This window comes from Eucyclogobius newberryi, unplaced genomic scaffold (genome assembly GCF_026437365.1).
Source record: "Eucyclogobius newberryi isolate DKJ021-1_F unplaced genomic scaffold, fEucNew1.0.hap1 SCAF_17, whole genome shotgun sequence".
Taxonomy (NCBI): domain Eukaryota; kingdom Metazoa; phylum Chordata; class Actinopteri; order Gobiiformes; family Gobiidae; genus Eucyclogobius; species Eucyclogobius newberryi.
This window is the reverse complement of record NW_027315801.1, coordinates 30,473,327-30,487,711: the sequence shown is the minus strand read 5'-3', so window position 1 is coordinate 30,487,711 and position 14,385 is coordinate 30,473,327. Positions and strand designations below refer to the sequence as shown.

The 14,385-nt window shown below is 39.6% G+C and overlaps 1 protein-coding gene across 1 annotated transcript; it reads left to right on the top strand.

The window, feature by feature from the left end:
* Nucleotides 1-1,281: 1,281 nt before the first annotated feature.
* On the top strand, nucleotides 1,282-14,369 carry LOC140363396 (RNA-binding motif, single-stranded-interacting protein 2-like). The gene is made up of 13 exons (XM_072449923.1): nucleotides 1,282-1,378; nucleotides 5,263-5,480; nucleotides 7,496-7,554; nucleotides 7,742-7,833; nucleotides 9,687-9,844; nucleotides 10,282-10,361; nucleotides 10,442-10,551; nucleotides 10,674-10,720; nucleotides 10,797-10,935; nucleotides 11,418-11,528; nucleotides 12,080-12,160; nucleotides 12,230-12,309; nucleotides 12,390-14,369. Exons 1-12 carry the CDS (start codon nucleotides 1,307-1,309, stop codon nucleotides 12,296-12,298), a joined length of 1,236 nt encoding a protein of 411 aa, XP_072306024.1. The 5' UTR covers nucleotides 1,282-1,306; the 3' UTR covers nucleotides 12,299-12,309; nucleotides 12,390-14,369.
* The last annotated feature ends 16 nt before the right edge of the window (nucleotides 14,370-14,385 follow it).

Sequence of the window (14,385 nt, the reverse complement as noted above, 5' to 3'; positions counted from 1 at the left end):
GTTGTGTGTGCACTCTTGAGTTGTGCGTGCACTCTTGAGTTGTGTGTGCACTCTTGAGTTGTGTGGGATGGTGATGTCAAAAACAGACTGCAGTCCCAAAGGACAGTCCCAGTACACGTGATAATGATGTGCCTCTTGGCAACCACGAAGTACATGGAAGTACATGGAAGTACATGGAAGTACATGGAAGTACATGGAAGTGTAATTCTCCTGCGCTGCTCTCCCTGCACATGGAAGTACATGGAAGTATCCAGCTCCTGCGCTGCTCTCCCTGCGCATGGAAGTACATGGAAGTACATAGAAGTACATGGAAGTATACTGCTCCTGCGCTGCTCTCCCTGCACATGGAAGTACATGGAAGTATAATGCTCCTGCGCTGCTCTCCCTGCACATGGAAGTACATGGAAGTATAATGCTCCTGCGCTGCTCTCCCTGCACATGGAAGTACATGGAAGTACATGGAAGTATTCTGCTCCTGCACTGCTGTTCCTGCACATGGAAGTACATGGAAGTATAATGCTCCTGCTCTGCTGTTCCTGCACATGGAAGTACATGGAAGTACTTGGAAGTACATGGAAGTACATGGAAGTATCATGCTCCTGCGCTGCTCCTGTTCCTGTACATGGAAGTACATGGAAGTACATGGAAGTATAATGCTCCTGCGCTGCTCTCCCTGCACATGGAAGTACATGGAAGTACATGGAAGTATTCTGCTCCTGCACTGCTGTTCCTGCACATGGAAGTACATGGAAGTATAATGCTCCTGCTCTGCTGTTCCTGCACATGGAAGTACATGGAAGTACTTGGAAGTACATGGAAGTACATGGAAGTATCATGCTCCTGCGCTGCTCCTGTTCCTGTACATGGAAGTACATGGAAGTACATGGAAGTATAATGCTCCTGCGCTGCTCTCCCTGCACATGGAAGTACATGGAAGTACATGGAGGTACATGGAAGTACATGGAAGTATAATGCTCCTGCTCTTCTATTCCTGCACATGGAAGTACATGGAAGTACATGGAAGTACATGGAAGTCTCACGCTCCTGCGCTGCTCTCCCTGCACATGGAAGTACATGGAAGTACATGGAAGTACACGCTCCTGCGCTGCTCTCCCTGCACATGGAAGTACATGGAAGTACATGGAAGTACATGGAAGTACACGCTCCTGCGCTGCTCTCCCTGCACATGGAAGTACATGGAAGTACATGGAAGTACACGCTCCTGCGCTGCTCCTGTTCCTGGACTCACTCCCTGGGTGACGTCAGCTGACTCGTCTCCGCTGCTCCGGACATAACGCGGTGTAAAATGCTGCTCTCAGTTCTGCCAAGGACCGGAATGAGCCCGTACAACGGCTTCACCGACAGAAACATCAGGAAGGTAACGCAACCCTTTTTAATCCTTTATTCTTGCAAGACCACCTTGTTTCATCATACGATTGTGTTTGTCTTGTTGTGAGCTCGAGTGTTTCATCTGGAATGTCCGTGAGAGTGGATCAGAGCAAACGTTTAAAGTCACTTTAGTGTCGCTATTAAACCCTGAATGTGGAGTTTTGTTGTTGTGGGCGAAGCTGGCACTCGCCTCTTTATTCTGCCTCTACAGTTAGAGATTGAGCCGCTGAACCGGCGCGTGCTGTTCCAGACTTTCAAATGAAACCCTCATCTCCAACTATTAAAGAAAGTTTATATTTAGCGTGACACATTTGCGCCAAGGTTGTTGGTTATGGTTTAGATTTTAACTCAACAAAGCATAGCTATAGCTGTGCAATGTCCCCTGGCCCGGGGCCCCACCCCTTCATCCTCCACTACTGAGGATGTAAGACATTGTCCGCTCTATCAAAACCTTCCTTTAAGTAAATCATTTCAACTAAACTTGCAACTTTACAAGGTAAATGGCACATCATTCTTTGGTTCATTGTTTGATCCCAGCACCTTTCTTTATTTTCACTGCTGTTTCCCCCTCTCTGCTTCATGGTTGGCTGGAATTCAAATTACTTAAATTAATGATCTGGAATTCTTGGAATTTTACTGTCAAAGGTGGGCTTTTCAACAAACCTTAAACATTAACATTGTCTAAAGGAGGTTTCCCTTGACCTTATGTCAACATTACCATAAAATAACAGAAAAACTTGTGAATCTTGCAACGAGTCGTCTTTAACTGGGAGAAAGTAGGCAAAGGAGGGAAGAGTGCCCCTCCTCCTGCTCCCTCTGCTTTCGATTAACTCCCTCTGGCTCTGTTTCCTCTTGTATGTTCACATACCTGGATTCTTGGCTGTCAGAGTTGACTTCACATAGAGAAGCACATTCCTGAGGCATTGCTGAGTGAAGACTTAATCAACTTTGGCACCACATTTAATGTATCTTTGTGCATGTTTGGGTTTTTGTGTGTGTGGGAAAACTGACTGTGATCAGAAGAAGAATTCCTCTTATAATACATGATTTTATTTTTGTAAATTTGGAAAAATGGGCCCTGATGTGTTTTTCAGTATTCTGTTTGTCAGGATATTTTAATATTTGAATGGGTCAAAAAACAAAGGCGTTCCTGGTCTATTGCATATGCATAATTCCAAAATATGGACACTATTTGTAGCTGAGGGTCAATATTAATTTACACACCCATTAAAACATTCATGCCCCTTGAACTTCAAAGAGAGGGAGTTCACAATGGATGCTATCTCCAATCATAGTGGTCAGTTTAATGAAATATGAATTAAAACAAAACTCTCAATAGACCAAAATAAAAAGTTATTTTTTCTTTTTCAATTTGGAGGTTTTATTGTACTGAAAACATTCTTGTGTGAGCAGGCTGGCACAAACCTCATTCTTTCTTGGCCTGGAGTTTGTCTCCATTTAAATGTGGTTCCTTTGGCTGTATTATAATGTTGTGCTGTATATATTATAATGTCGTGCTGTATATATTATAATGTCGTGCTGTATATATTATAATGTTGTGCTGTATATATTATAATGTTGTGCTGTATATATTATAATGTTGTGCTGTATATATTATAATGTCGTGCTGTATATATTATAATGTCGTGCTGTATATATTATAATGTTGTGCTGTATATATTATAATGTCGTGCTGTATGTTGTGCTGTATATATTATAATGTTGTGCTGTATATATTATAATGTTGTGCTGTATATATTATAATGTCGTGCTGTATATATTATAATGTCGTGCTGTATATATTATAATGTTGTGCTGTATATATTATAATGTCGTGCTGTATGTTGTGCTGTATATATTATAATGTTGTGCTGTATATATTATAATGTTGTGCTGTATATATTATAATGTTGTGCTGTATATATTATAATGTTGTGCTGTATATATTATAATGTTGTGCTGTATATATTATAATGTTGTGCTGTATATATTATAATGTCGTGCTGTATGTTGTGCTGTATATATTATAATGTTGTGCTGTATATATTATAATGTCGTGCTGTATATATTATAATGTCGTGCTGTATATATTATAATGTTGTGCTGTATATATTATAATGTCGTGCTGTATGTTGTGCTGTATATATTATAATGTCGTGCTGTATATATTATAATGTCGTGCTGTATATATTATAATGTCGTGCTGTATATATTATAATGTCGTGCTGTATGTTGTGCTGTATATATTATAATGTCGTGCTGTATATATTATAATGTCGTGCTGTATATATTATAATGTCGTGCTGTATGTTGTGCTGTATATATTATAATGTTGTGCTGTATATATTATAATGTTGTGCTGTATATATTATAATGTCGTGCTGTATATATTATAATGTCGTGCTGTATATATTATAATGTCGTGCTGTATATATTATAATGTTGTGCTGTATATATTATAATGTCGTGCTGTATATATTATAATGTCGTGCTGTATATATTATAATGTCGTGCTGTATATATTATAATGTTGTGCTGTATGGCATGAAAACTATCTCAAAATGACACGATTTATCATGAAATCATACATGATAGTGTTCTTCCCCAGTGATGCAGTGGATAAGGGGGGGTCTCTACCACTCAGGGGAGTGTCCGTTTGCTGAATGTCTCTCCCCTCTCTACAACTGTCCTGTAAAGTAAAGCCTCAAAAAAAAGAAATGTACACGATAGTATCACAGCCTTGCATGTCATTCATGCAAAGCAGTAGGACCGAAGCCCACTACTACTACTACTACTACTACTAGTAGTAGTAGTAGTAGTTATAGTACTACTACTACTACTACTACTACTACTACTACTACTGCTACTTATCTGGAGTCAAACGACAAAGAGAAAAAGTGCATCTTGAGCAGGGATTTACAGTGCTAAAGTGATGTTCTGTGCAGTCCTACAACAGAAAAGGCCCCTCTGGTCTTAAACCTGGTCCTGGGGAAAACCTGGAGAGGCTGGTCTGTGAGCGCAGGACTTTAGATGGAACATGGGGCTGGAAGAAATCAAATAAATAAGGTGCCATGCAATTGAGAAAAACAAACATAATAATTAACAAATAGATTCTAGATTTGATAGAATATAAAATGTACAGGGATTATAGAACAGGAGTGATGCGTCCCCTGCACTTTATGCCAGTTAAAAGGCAGGTTGCTGCATTCTGCTGCAGTAATTGAGCCGTGAGGTCACGAAAGCATGGAGGGCACGGAATGTAAGAATGTAATTTTACTTTGGCGAGAACCTTTAAGTGATTAAAAACTTGATTTGAGAATGGCATTAATCTATTTATCAAATTTAAAATAGCTGTCAACAACAACATTAAGGTTGCTAGAGGAGGATTTTTTACTTAATCACCATCCATTCTTGAACCTCTCACGTAACATCAACAAGAGTTTGTACAGAGCTACTAGTTTGGTTTGGCTTGTACATTTGCACATAATCAGCGTAACAATGGTAGGCAATGTTATGACTCTCGAACATGAATCCCAAAGGGCCCAATATACTTATTTGGGGCCCACCACACTTTAAACCTGATACAGCTGAGGAGAACTGTCCTAGCTGTATAGAAAAGGTTCTGTCTGTCAGATAGGACTGGAACATTTTTAGTGTTGTGCCTCTGATTCCCACATGTTGCTCTAAGCGGGTTAAAAGAATACCACGATCCACAGTATTCTAATTCATAATTCATAATGGTGGCAAAGCTCCAGGCACATCTGCACACTTGTGTTCTGACATAGTTATTATTATAAGCCTATGGTAGTGAACTGTTTCTGTGTACGTTGTTTGAGTCCATTAAATAAACATATGTGTCTATGATCTTTTCAGCAGGTGCTCATGTCCCCTTCCAACCATCACATGCCTTCCCCAAGCCCCAGTAACACCACCAGTGCGAGCTCCACCCCCCGCAGTAACAGCAGCAGTAACAGCAGCAGTAACAGCAGCAGTATCAGCAGCAGCGGAGAGCAGCTGAGCAAAACCAACCTGTACATCAGGGGACTGCATCCAGCCACCACAGACCACGATCTGGTCAAACTATGTCAGCCGTAAGTTTCACCCCAAGTCTTACAGTATTAAAGGGGCGTGCCTAATGTTTAATGTTTTTAGTTCATTTGAAAACTCTTTAGAGCGGTCCACATGTACAAAATTCTGATACATTTTCAAAATTAAATAAGATTTGCGATATGGAGACTTAAGGCATCTGGATAGGGAATATTTACAATGAATGACATTTTTACTATGCCACTATATTTGTTATGTTTTAGAGTCTGAATAGTCCAGATTATTATATTTTTTATTTGTTTATTTATTTTTATTTATTTATTTTATTTTGTATTTATTTATTTATTTATTTTATTTTGTATTTATTTTGTATTTATTTATTTTATTTTGTATTTATTTTGTATTTATTTTGCATTTATTTTTAATTAATTGTTGCAGCCCTTGTGCATGCTGCATTGTAAACACACACATACATTATAGAAACAAATATAATCCCAACCAACCATTCTTATTTTAAAAAATGTAGGGCAGCTCAACTTCATCTGTGCTGAACATCAAACAGCTGTATTCTTTTATTTACACATCAAACAAACATGGCTCAGACCAGTGTTCTGGATTTCCTACTGGAATATGGGAGGCCTGCAATGAGAACCAGGAGACTCTAAAAAGAAAGAGACAGCTGGAGAAGAAAGAGGGAAAAGTGAGTAGCCTAAAATGAATTAGGGACTGATGTAGGGAGAGGCCATTGAATTTACAGCTGTCTGGAAGATATGGCTCACATGAGGCCCAGCCCGACAGGAAATGGTGAGCCCAGGGGAAAAGGAAAGACAAACAAGGGCAATGGCATGAGCGGGGCGGGGAGGGTAGGAGAGGGGAGGGGAGGGTAGGAGAGGGGAGGGGAGGGGGCGTCAGAACCAGAGGGGGAGGAGACAGGTTTGTGTCCAGGGTTTGAGTGTGTCAGGTGGTGTTCTATGGGGGAACTTCTCATATTTCTGCAGATAAAATCACTGCATGAAATATGTATTCTAGTGAAGTCCATTATAGTGTAATGGTTGAAGACCTAATGCAGTATTAAGTTACAGTTAATAGGGAAAGCTTGGACTTGGGAGGTATAAAAGGGTCGAAGGATTACTCAGACTTTACGCAAGTTCAACTGCAATTGTCCACATCTCGATCCCTTCCCCCACATGCTTGGACCTATGTGTGATGTAGTGGGTTAGATGGGCTGGGTGGGCTGGGTGGGCTGGGTGGTGGCTGCCCATGTCTTGCACTTGAAGTTGGTGTTGATGCTGTCTTGTCTTGCTTTGTGCCTTGTTCGCGGTCAGTGGTCAGACAAGGCCTGGACGGTTTAATGAATGTTGTAGCCTCGCACACAAGTGAGAACTCGAGTCCTTAAGAGCACAATCTCAAGAATTGGATAGCTTCTGCATTAATGACTTGCACAGTCATTAATGAATTGCACAGATGGAACTTTGCTTGGACAAATGCACACCAATCGTGAAAAAAGAAATAAAACATTACTGAATTTAATCAAGAGGATGTTGGCTGATTCATGATGATTTGGAGATACAAATCTGCAGAATTGCTTCAATACTCCATTGTTATAGTCTTTTTGCAGTATAGTAAATAGTTGAACTTGTTTTCCATTGGTATGATTTATGTGTTGCAGCTGAATCGTAGTTTGTGAGCAGGGGCAAGCATTGGATTTAATAAGAAGAGGAGTATCAGATTACATTGCATGTGCATGCCTGGGGAGCTGGAGACTGATAGACTCTGCTGCACAGCATTCGTCTAAACTTTGCCTTGTGTAACTTCTGCAGTTTCTAGACTAGATTCAGTCCATGGTTCTGTTTCTGTTGATGATGAGTTTTTAATGTATTGGTATTTAGGTGAAAGAAAAATAATACACTTATTTTGCTTATTTAATTTGTTAATGCTGATTGTGCTGCATGTTGTAAGATTTGCTTTTTTAAAGTCTCTATTTAAAATATATTTATAGATATTTTCTTGTCTTCATAATGTAGCGACTGAACTTTAACATAATGCCTTTTTATCCCAGGTATGGAAAAATAGTCTCTACAAAGTCTATCCTTGACAAAACTACAAACAAATGTAAAGGTAAAAACTCAATTGGACTCTTTCAAAACATACAACATTTTTTTCTCCATATGCTATTATCATTCCCATTGTCCAAATAGTTTAAACATGTATTTCAATTTCAATTTGTGATGTCAAAAACAAGCTAATCTCCACATAAAGCCTGTGTCTCTCAGTGCATCATGTGTTGTTGTCTGTTCCCCTGTAGGTTATGGCTTTGTGGACTTTGACAGCGCATGCTCTGCTCAGAAGGCAGTGACAGCTCTGAAGACAGTCGGCATCCAGGCCCAGATGGCCAAGGTAAGAGCCCTGACAGAAAGAGACAATAAATAATCAGTTTTGCCTTTGGTAAGCGGTGTGAGGTGCCCAGGTCACTGTATGTGCTTGCATGTCCTCATAGAAGCAGAGCTCAGGGAGTGTGTCCTAAAGGGCTCGTGCTCTGCTCCTGCACAAAGAACGTGTCTGTTCTCCCTTGTGGCTTCTGACTCAGTGTCTGAGCAGCTCCTCGGTGAGCAGGGACTCAGCCACCCGCCCTGTCAACAAGCTCACTTCATGCCACACAGGCACCTCTCTGGCCTGAGCAAGATTATAGCACTCTCCCAATGGCGCAGTGTTCTATGCAAAAGGGTGGTTGATTTTGGTTACATCACTCCGGACCAAATCACGTCTTACTCATGCCCTTTGCAAACAGCGCCCACGTTTCATCCCTGGGTTTTGCCCCTGACACTTCTGCTGCTGAATGTGGGAGGGTGAAGTTGGGGGTAGGTGAGTAGAAACAAACAACCAGTTGCTGCTAGACTGAGCTGGCTGGTGTTCATGTGATCAAGTGTGTTTGTGAAGAACACTGCTATTTCAAGACTGTGAGGATGTCACACTGAGCGGCAGGAAGACGTTTCTGTTATTTAAAGAAAGACCGAAACTGATCTTTTATATTACTATATATCATATTATATTATCTCACTATACTACATGAACAATATCCCTTTTATTTGTCCCCGTCTCCATGAGCCGTTATAGGGCCATTTAAAGCTATGCAGTAGATATAACACCTTCTCTAAAGGCTGCATACATTATTCAGCACATGGAAACTGCATTTACATGTTTTAATCACATCTGCACTCACGCCGCATGTGCTAAAGACAATGAGGAAGACTCACAAGATCCTGTGGCTCTGAATTTATAAATGTTCAAAATGTTGTGAGTGAAGGGCAGGGTTTTGGCTGAGATGTATTCAATCCTAAATGTCTTAACTGCCTAATCGAATCTTAGAGGGGTTTGCACACAATAACACGAAAGGTCAAACTGAGAGTGGAGAAATGCACATGAACGCTGAGACGGACAGAAATCAGCAGTTTTGTTCATTTATCTTAAACATTTGAGACATTACTACATTTAGGGGTTTACAGTGAGTTATTATCCATATCATAAGAGCAACAGACTGAACATAACACACTACTGTTTAATCAACGTTAAGATATAGTGTAAGTAAAAACTGTAGGACATTTTACAAAACTAATAACTAGCAAAGGATTTGTTCTAGCTCTATTAAAGCTCTATTAAAGGCTGTTAAAGAGGTGACATCAAAATTAGAACTTTCCGAGATAAAAAGAACATGGAATTCCAACTCTCACCCCGGAAACCTGAGCACCCGAGCACCACATGAACGCAGAATAACTTATACACACTAGTTAGCACTGTAATTGTCACTGACTGCGGTATAAAGACGTGTAACTGTTTTAGGTGAACGAGCCTTTGCAGTGGCAGCTCCAAAACTGTGGAACAAACTGCCACTCCCCATAAGAAAAGCCTCCTCACTGCCTCTTTTTAAATCGCTTCTTAAAACCCATCTGTTTTCTCTGGCTTTTAACTCAATGTAGTATGTTGATTGTATGTTTTATATGTGTTGGGAGGGCAGCACCTTTTTATTTATTTTATTTTGTTTATTTTTATTCCATTGATTTTAGTGTGTTTGTTTGATTTAATTTTCTATTTGATTTTGTTTTTATATTTTATTACTTTTATCCTATTTTTGCCTGTCTTTTACCTTGCTGTGAAGCACTTTGGAACCCTCTGGTTATATAAATCGTGCTATATAAATAAAGTGGATTGGATTGGATTAGAAGCTTATTAATCACCCTGACGATATGTTTCAGCAACAGGAACAAGACCCCACCAACCTGTACATCTCAAACCTGCCGCCGTGCATGGACGAGCTGGAGCTGGAGAGCCTGCTGAAGCCTTTCAGTCAAGCTATTTCCACACGGATCCTGCGCGACGCAAACGGAACCAGCCGCGGAGTCGGCTTTGCCAGGTGCACATCATATAACACATGTTCATTTAAAAACACAGACGTGAAATTACATCATTAGTTAGAAATCCTGGTAAATTGAGGTTTAAAAAGTTATCTCTATTTGTTTCTAAAGTTGCACTATGCAGCAAGGGGGCACTGCCAAGTCATATCTGTGGAGAGGCGAGACGTCTCAGTTTGTAAAATGAATTGCTACGTTTAGTGCCAAACAATAGTATGTCCATGGAGACAAGTTTAATCATGAATCTGATTTAAATTCTATCGTACGGGCAAGAAACTGCAAAGCTAGAGCAATGACATTATCAATATGATGTGCTAAATTCACCAGTGGTGTCATAAATGAAAGGATGTATTTCCTTGTTCTGCTAAAATGCGCCCTCTAGTGGCGGCGTTAAGAGCTTGAACAAACTGCTCATTCAAACGTCTAATGTTTTATTCAGAATGGAGTCGACAGAAAAATGCGAGGCCATTATTCAACATTTTAATGGGAGATACATCAAAACACCTCCGGGAATGCCAGGTCAGTTTTAAAAAAAAACGTTTTATACTCATATGCAATGTTATAACGTAAATAAAACATATTGTAACAAAATTCCCCAGTTCCTCCGGAGCCGTTGTTATGTAAATTTGCTGATGGTGGCCAGAAGAAGAGACAGAGCCAAGGGAAGTATCTGCAGCCTGGTCGGGCCTGGACTCGAAATGGGGACAGTGTGAGTTTGAATTATTAATGTTCTAATAACTCTGCTAACAGCGGCACTTTATTATGCAACACTATTTGGCGATGGCCTCTGTTGACCCTTGCTCTACTCTGTTGGTTGTGTTATTTCCCTAGGGAGGAATGACTCTGACATATGACCCAACCACCGCCTTTCAGAACGGGTCAGTTTTTATTTCATTAAACAGTCCTGTAGCCGCCACCCGTCATCTCGTACAATCTGTTTTTTTCTTTTTTCAGTTTCTACGCTGCTCCCTACAGTATCGCCCCGAATCGGATGCTTGGAGCTTCTCTCTCTCCGTACATGCATCCCCCCGTGTCACCCTACCAGGTACACAACCCCTCGTGGATACACCAGTCGTACATCATGCCACAAACAGTAAGTATTCTAAAGCCTTACAGTGCATCTGACAGGTTCTCGTTTGTCTAATTATGTTCTAAAACGTCTAATAAGTGACATCCATCCAAAATGCAGGGAGAAATGACACGCAACCAACAGTTCAAATAATCCTTTAACAAAATAATGGTGTTATCTAGTATTTTTATTAGTTAAATCATTACGGTACTGTAGTGTAGTTTACCGATATATGGATTTTGGCCCTTGTTTTGTTTACAGTTGGTTGCTAGGTAACAGTTTTGAAATTACTTCTACCTGTGTCATGTCCAACCAGGAAGTCACATTATAAACGTCACCAGAATAGTAAAACCTGGAGAAAAATAAGCAGTAAAACCTTTAAATACAATGATGTTGACTATGTTTAATCAAATGTGTGGTCGAACCTGTCATATGCACTTAAAACTATTCTTAGTTTTTATGTTGACAGCGTTGTCTAACCTTCATGTTTTTTTTATTTTTGTAAGAGTGCAGTGTTGACTCCAGGAATGGACCACACGATGTCCCTCCAGCCGGCCTCAGTGATGGGGCCCCTGGCACAGCAGCTCAGTCACCTCTCTGTGGGCACCAATGGCACTGTCAGTAATCTCTGCTTTTATCTAGACTGAAATGTTTAAAGTACTTTACACTGACATTCAGAGCACTGTTACATGATGGTCCTAAGCCCAGTGAATGGATTGAGTTGTTCCAATTCATATCAGTTCTTAATAGAATCGTGGGTACATGGGCCCTTACTGTTTTAAAAAAGGAACTACAGTCACAGCTGAGTCTGGACCGGGGTGGTCAGCGCTCTAACAGGCCATGACTCCTGCTCAGCTCAGAACCTGCAGAGTTCCTGCAGAGGCTGCACTAGCACTGACTCACTCGGGGCATCTGCTGAATCAAAACACATAAACGCAACAATAAATCAGTATTCAAATTGTTATCAGTAAAAGCCGTGTTTGATTTGAACATCCTGACCTCGTATCTAGGGACACAGTTAGATCATTAGATCGTTTATAATCTTACATATGATTGATTCCTTTTGAAAAAAAATATTATTGTCAATTGAGTATAATTTTGGAGTTTGTCATGAACTATAACTTAATTTTTGACTCTAACTTCATTTATGGTTTGTTTATTTCTCCAGTATGTGCCTGCTAACTCTATGCAGGGGTCATACATGCCCCAGTACGCCACACAAGTGCAGGCCACAGACATCTCAGTGGAGGTAATGGCGTCTGTCTAAAGATGAACAAACATGTGTTAAGAACCTACTTTAATCTGTTGCTTGTATCAGGAACAACAACCCGGGTCCATCGAGACACCAACAGAACACACAACCTACTCGTACCAGCATAACAAATGAAGAGGTCCAGGGTGAGCTAAATCAACACTTTTCTGAAGATGTACACAATAATATGCATTTAATGTGTTTTTTTCCCCTCCACCTTAAACAGGAGAGTTGGTGCTAACGCTCAGCACAGCGTCTGCACTTCAGATATAAACAAAGGACCTTCATATATATTTTCAACAACAAACTCTATTATACTTCCATCATTAAGCTGGGTAACCGCTGACGATGGGAACGACAACAATGCAGTCTATTTTTGATTAGGACAGACACAGGACTTTGCTCGTAAACGTACACGGAAAGTTTCTGGAAAACCCTTCCTTTTTAAACGTACCTTTTGGTATAGTTTGCCCTCTTGAAAACCTCACTCAAATCAGTGATGCTGAGAGAAGCCCCCCGGGGGCCTGGTGGTCCTTTCCCCAGGTTGGGAACCACTGGACCTCAATGTAAAGACCGATCCACTGTAGGTCAGTCACTATTACATATTTACTCATCATAATTCAGTAAATGCCTTCAGATTGGTAGAGCAATGGTACGACAATCAAAATGAACAGTTCTCAAGTAATACAGATAAATAAAAGCATTCCGTAGTTTCAGTCGATGCCATGAACCTCTTTTGGCTTCAAGCAATTTCACCAAACACAAACTTTTCATCTTTTATTTAATTTAATTGTCATTCAAGATATTTTTTTTTTACTTGTGTTACTTAGAAAATGTTCCAAGATCAGCGACCAAGAAATATTGTATTGGCCATGACATATTTTTTCAGTTTTATATTTTGAAAGTTTGCCAAGACGTTTTATAGTTTTTTATGCCTTATTTTACAAAGAGGGATTTATTTTTATAGTGTAACGTGATTAGCAATGATTTTAAGCTATTTGAAACTCTATGACAAATTCATTCTTGTTTTGTGGTTCCCTAAAATCTGGGAAGCAATTATTTTCTGTACCTCGTTCTGTCGGATAAATGTCCATTTGTGTTCGAAATGATTGAAAAGTCACAATCTCTGTCCTCCTCGTCCCTCCTCGTCCCTCCTCGTCCCTCCTCGTCCCTCCTCGCAGCTGGCACTGTGTCCATCCATTTAATCTTTTCTCTCCAGTTGAAGTTTTTTTGACCTATGCAATGTATTTATTTCTCTTAAGACTGCAATAGCACAGATGTTGATGGGACTCATGACAACAAGTCTGCGATTATTATATGATGTTGATATGTTGCAATAAAAGGGAATATTTTCATGCCAAAATCAGGGTTAAATTGCATAAAATTACAGAAATTATTTTTAAGTAGCTCTCTCTAACTTTGCAGCAAGTTAAATTAGTTTGATCTTAATATAAAAAACTATAATTTAATTGCAATTGGGCCGATTCCATTTAAAGAATAGACTCTCTAAAACACTCATGTCATCAGAATGTTCATAATTCTGGAATTTATGCGGCAGGACAACCATAAATACACTTTCAACGGTTTTCTGACATCAGATCTAAATGCGAGTGGTATATAAATCCTAGTCTCAAGTTTGTATTTGAGCTTCACAACTGACTGTATACCTACCATAAACCCCTATCAAATAAACAAATACAGTAAGATGCAATTGTCAATAACTATCTCAGTGATTATCATTTCTCAGCCTCTCTTGATTTGTCTTATTTTGTGATATTTTAAGGTTAAGACCAAACGCTTTGACAATATTGTTCAGAGTGTAGAAGGGACTGGCTGGTCAGGCAAAGCATTTAAGGGTCTGTATGTTAATGTCTTCACAGATTGCCTTACATTTAACTGGAAGATTAGATTATAAATATTCACATAACAGGTCAATTTAAATCCCAATCTCATTCCATGCCCCACTGTGACCTATTTTATACTGAACAGAAGTGTGGCATCAAATACCGTAATTATTAAAGGTTTTCTCAAATATTACATTGCATCCCATCAAAGAAGTCTTTAAAGATGCTGCTCTGTAACAGTTTCTCTCGCCCCGTCAGGTTTTTATTCTCCAAAAGCCAAACCAACTGTTCCAAACATGTTCAAATCAGTTAAATGAGTTTTGGAAATGTAACTATCTTTTTAATAAAATATTTTACTGTGATTGTGATTTACTTCTT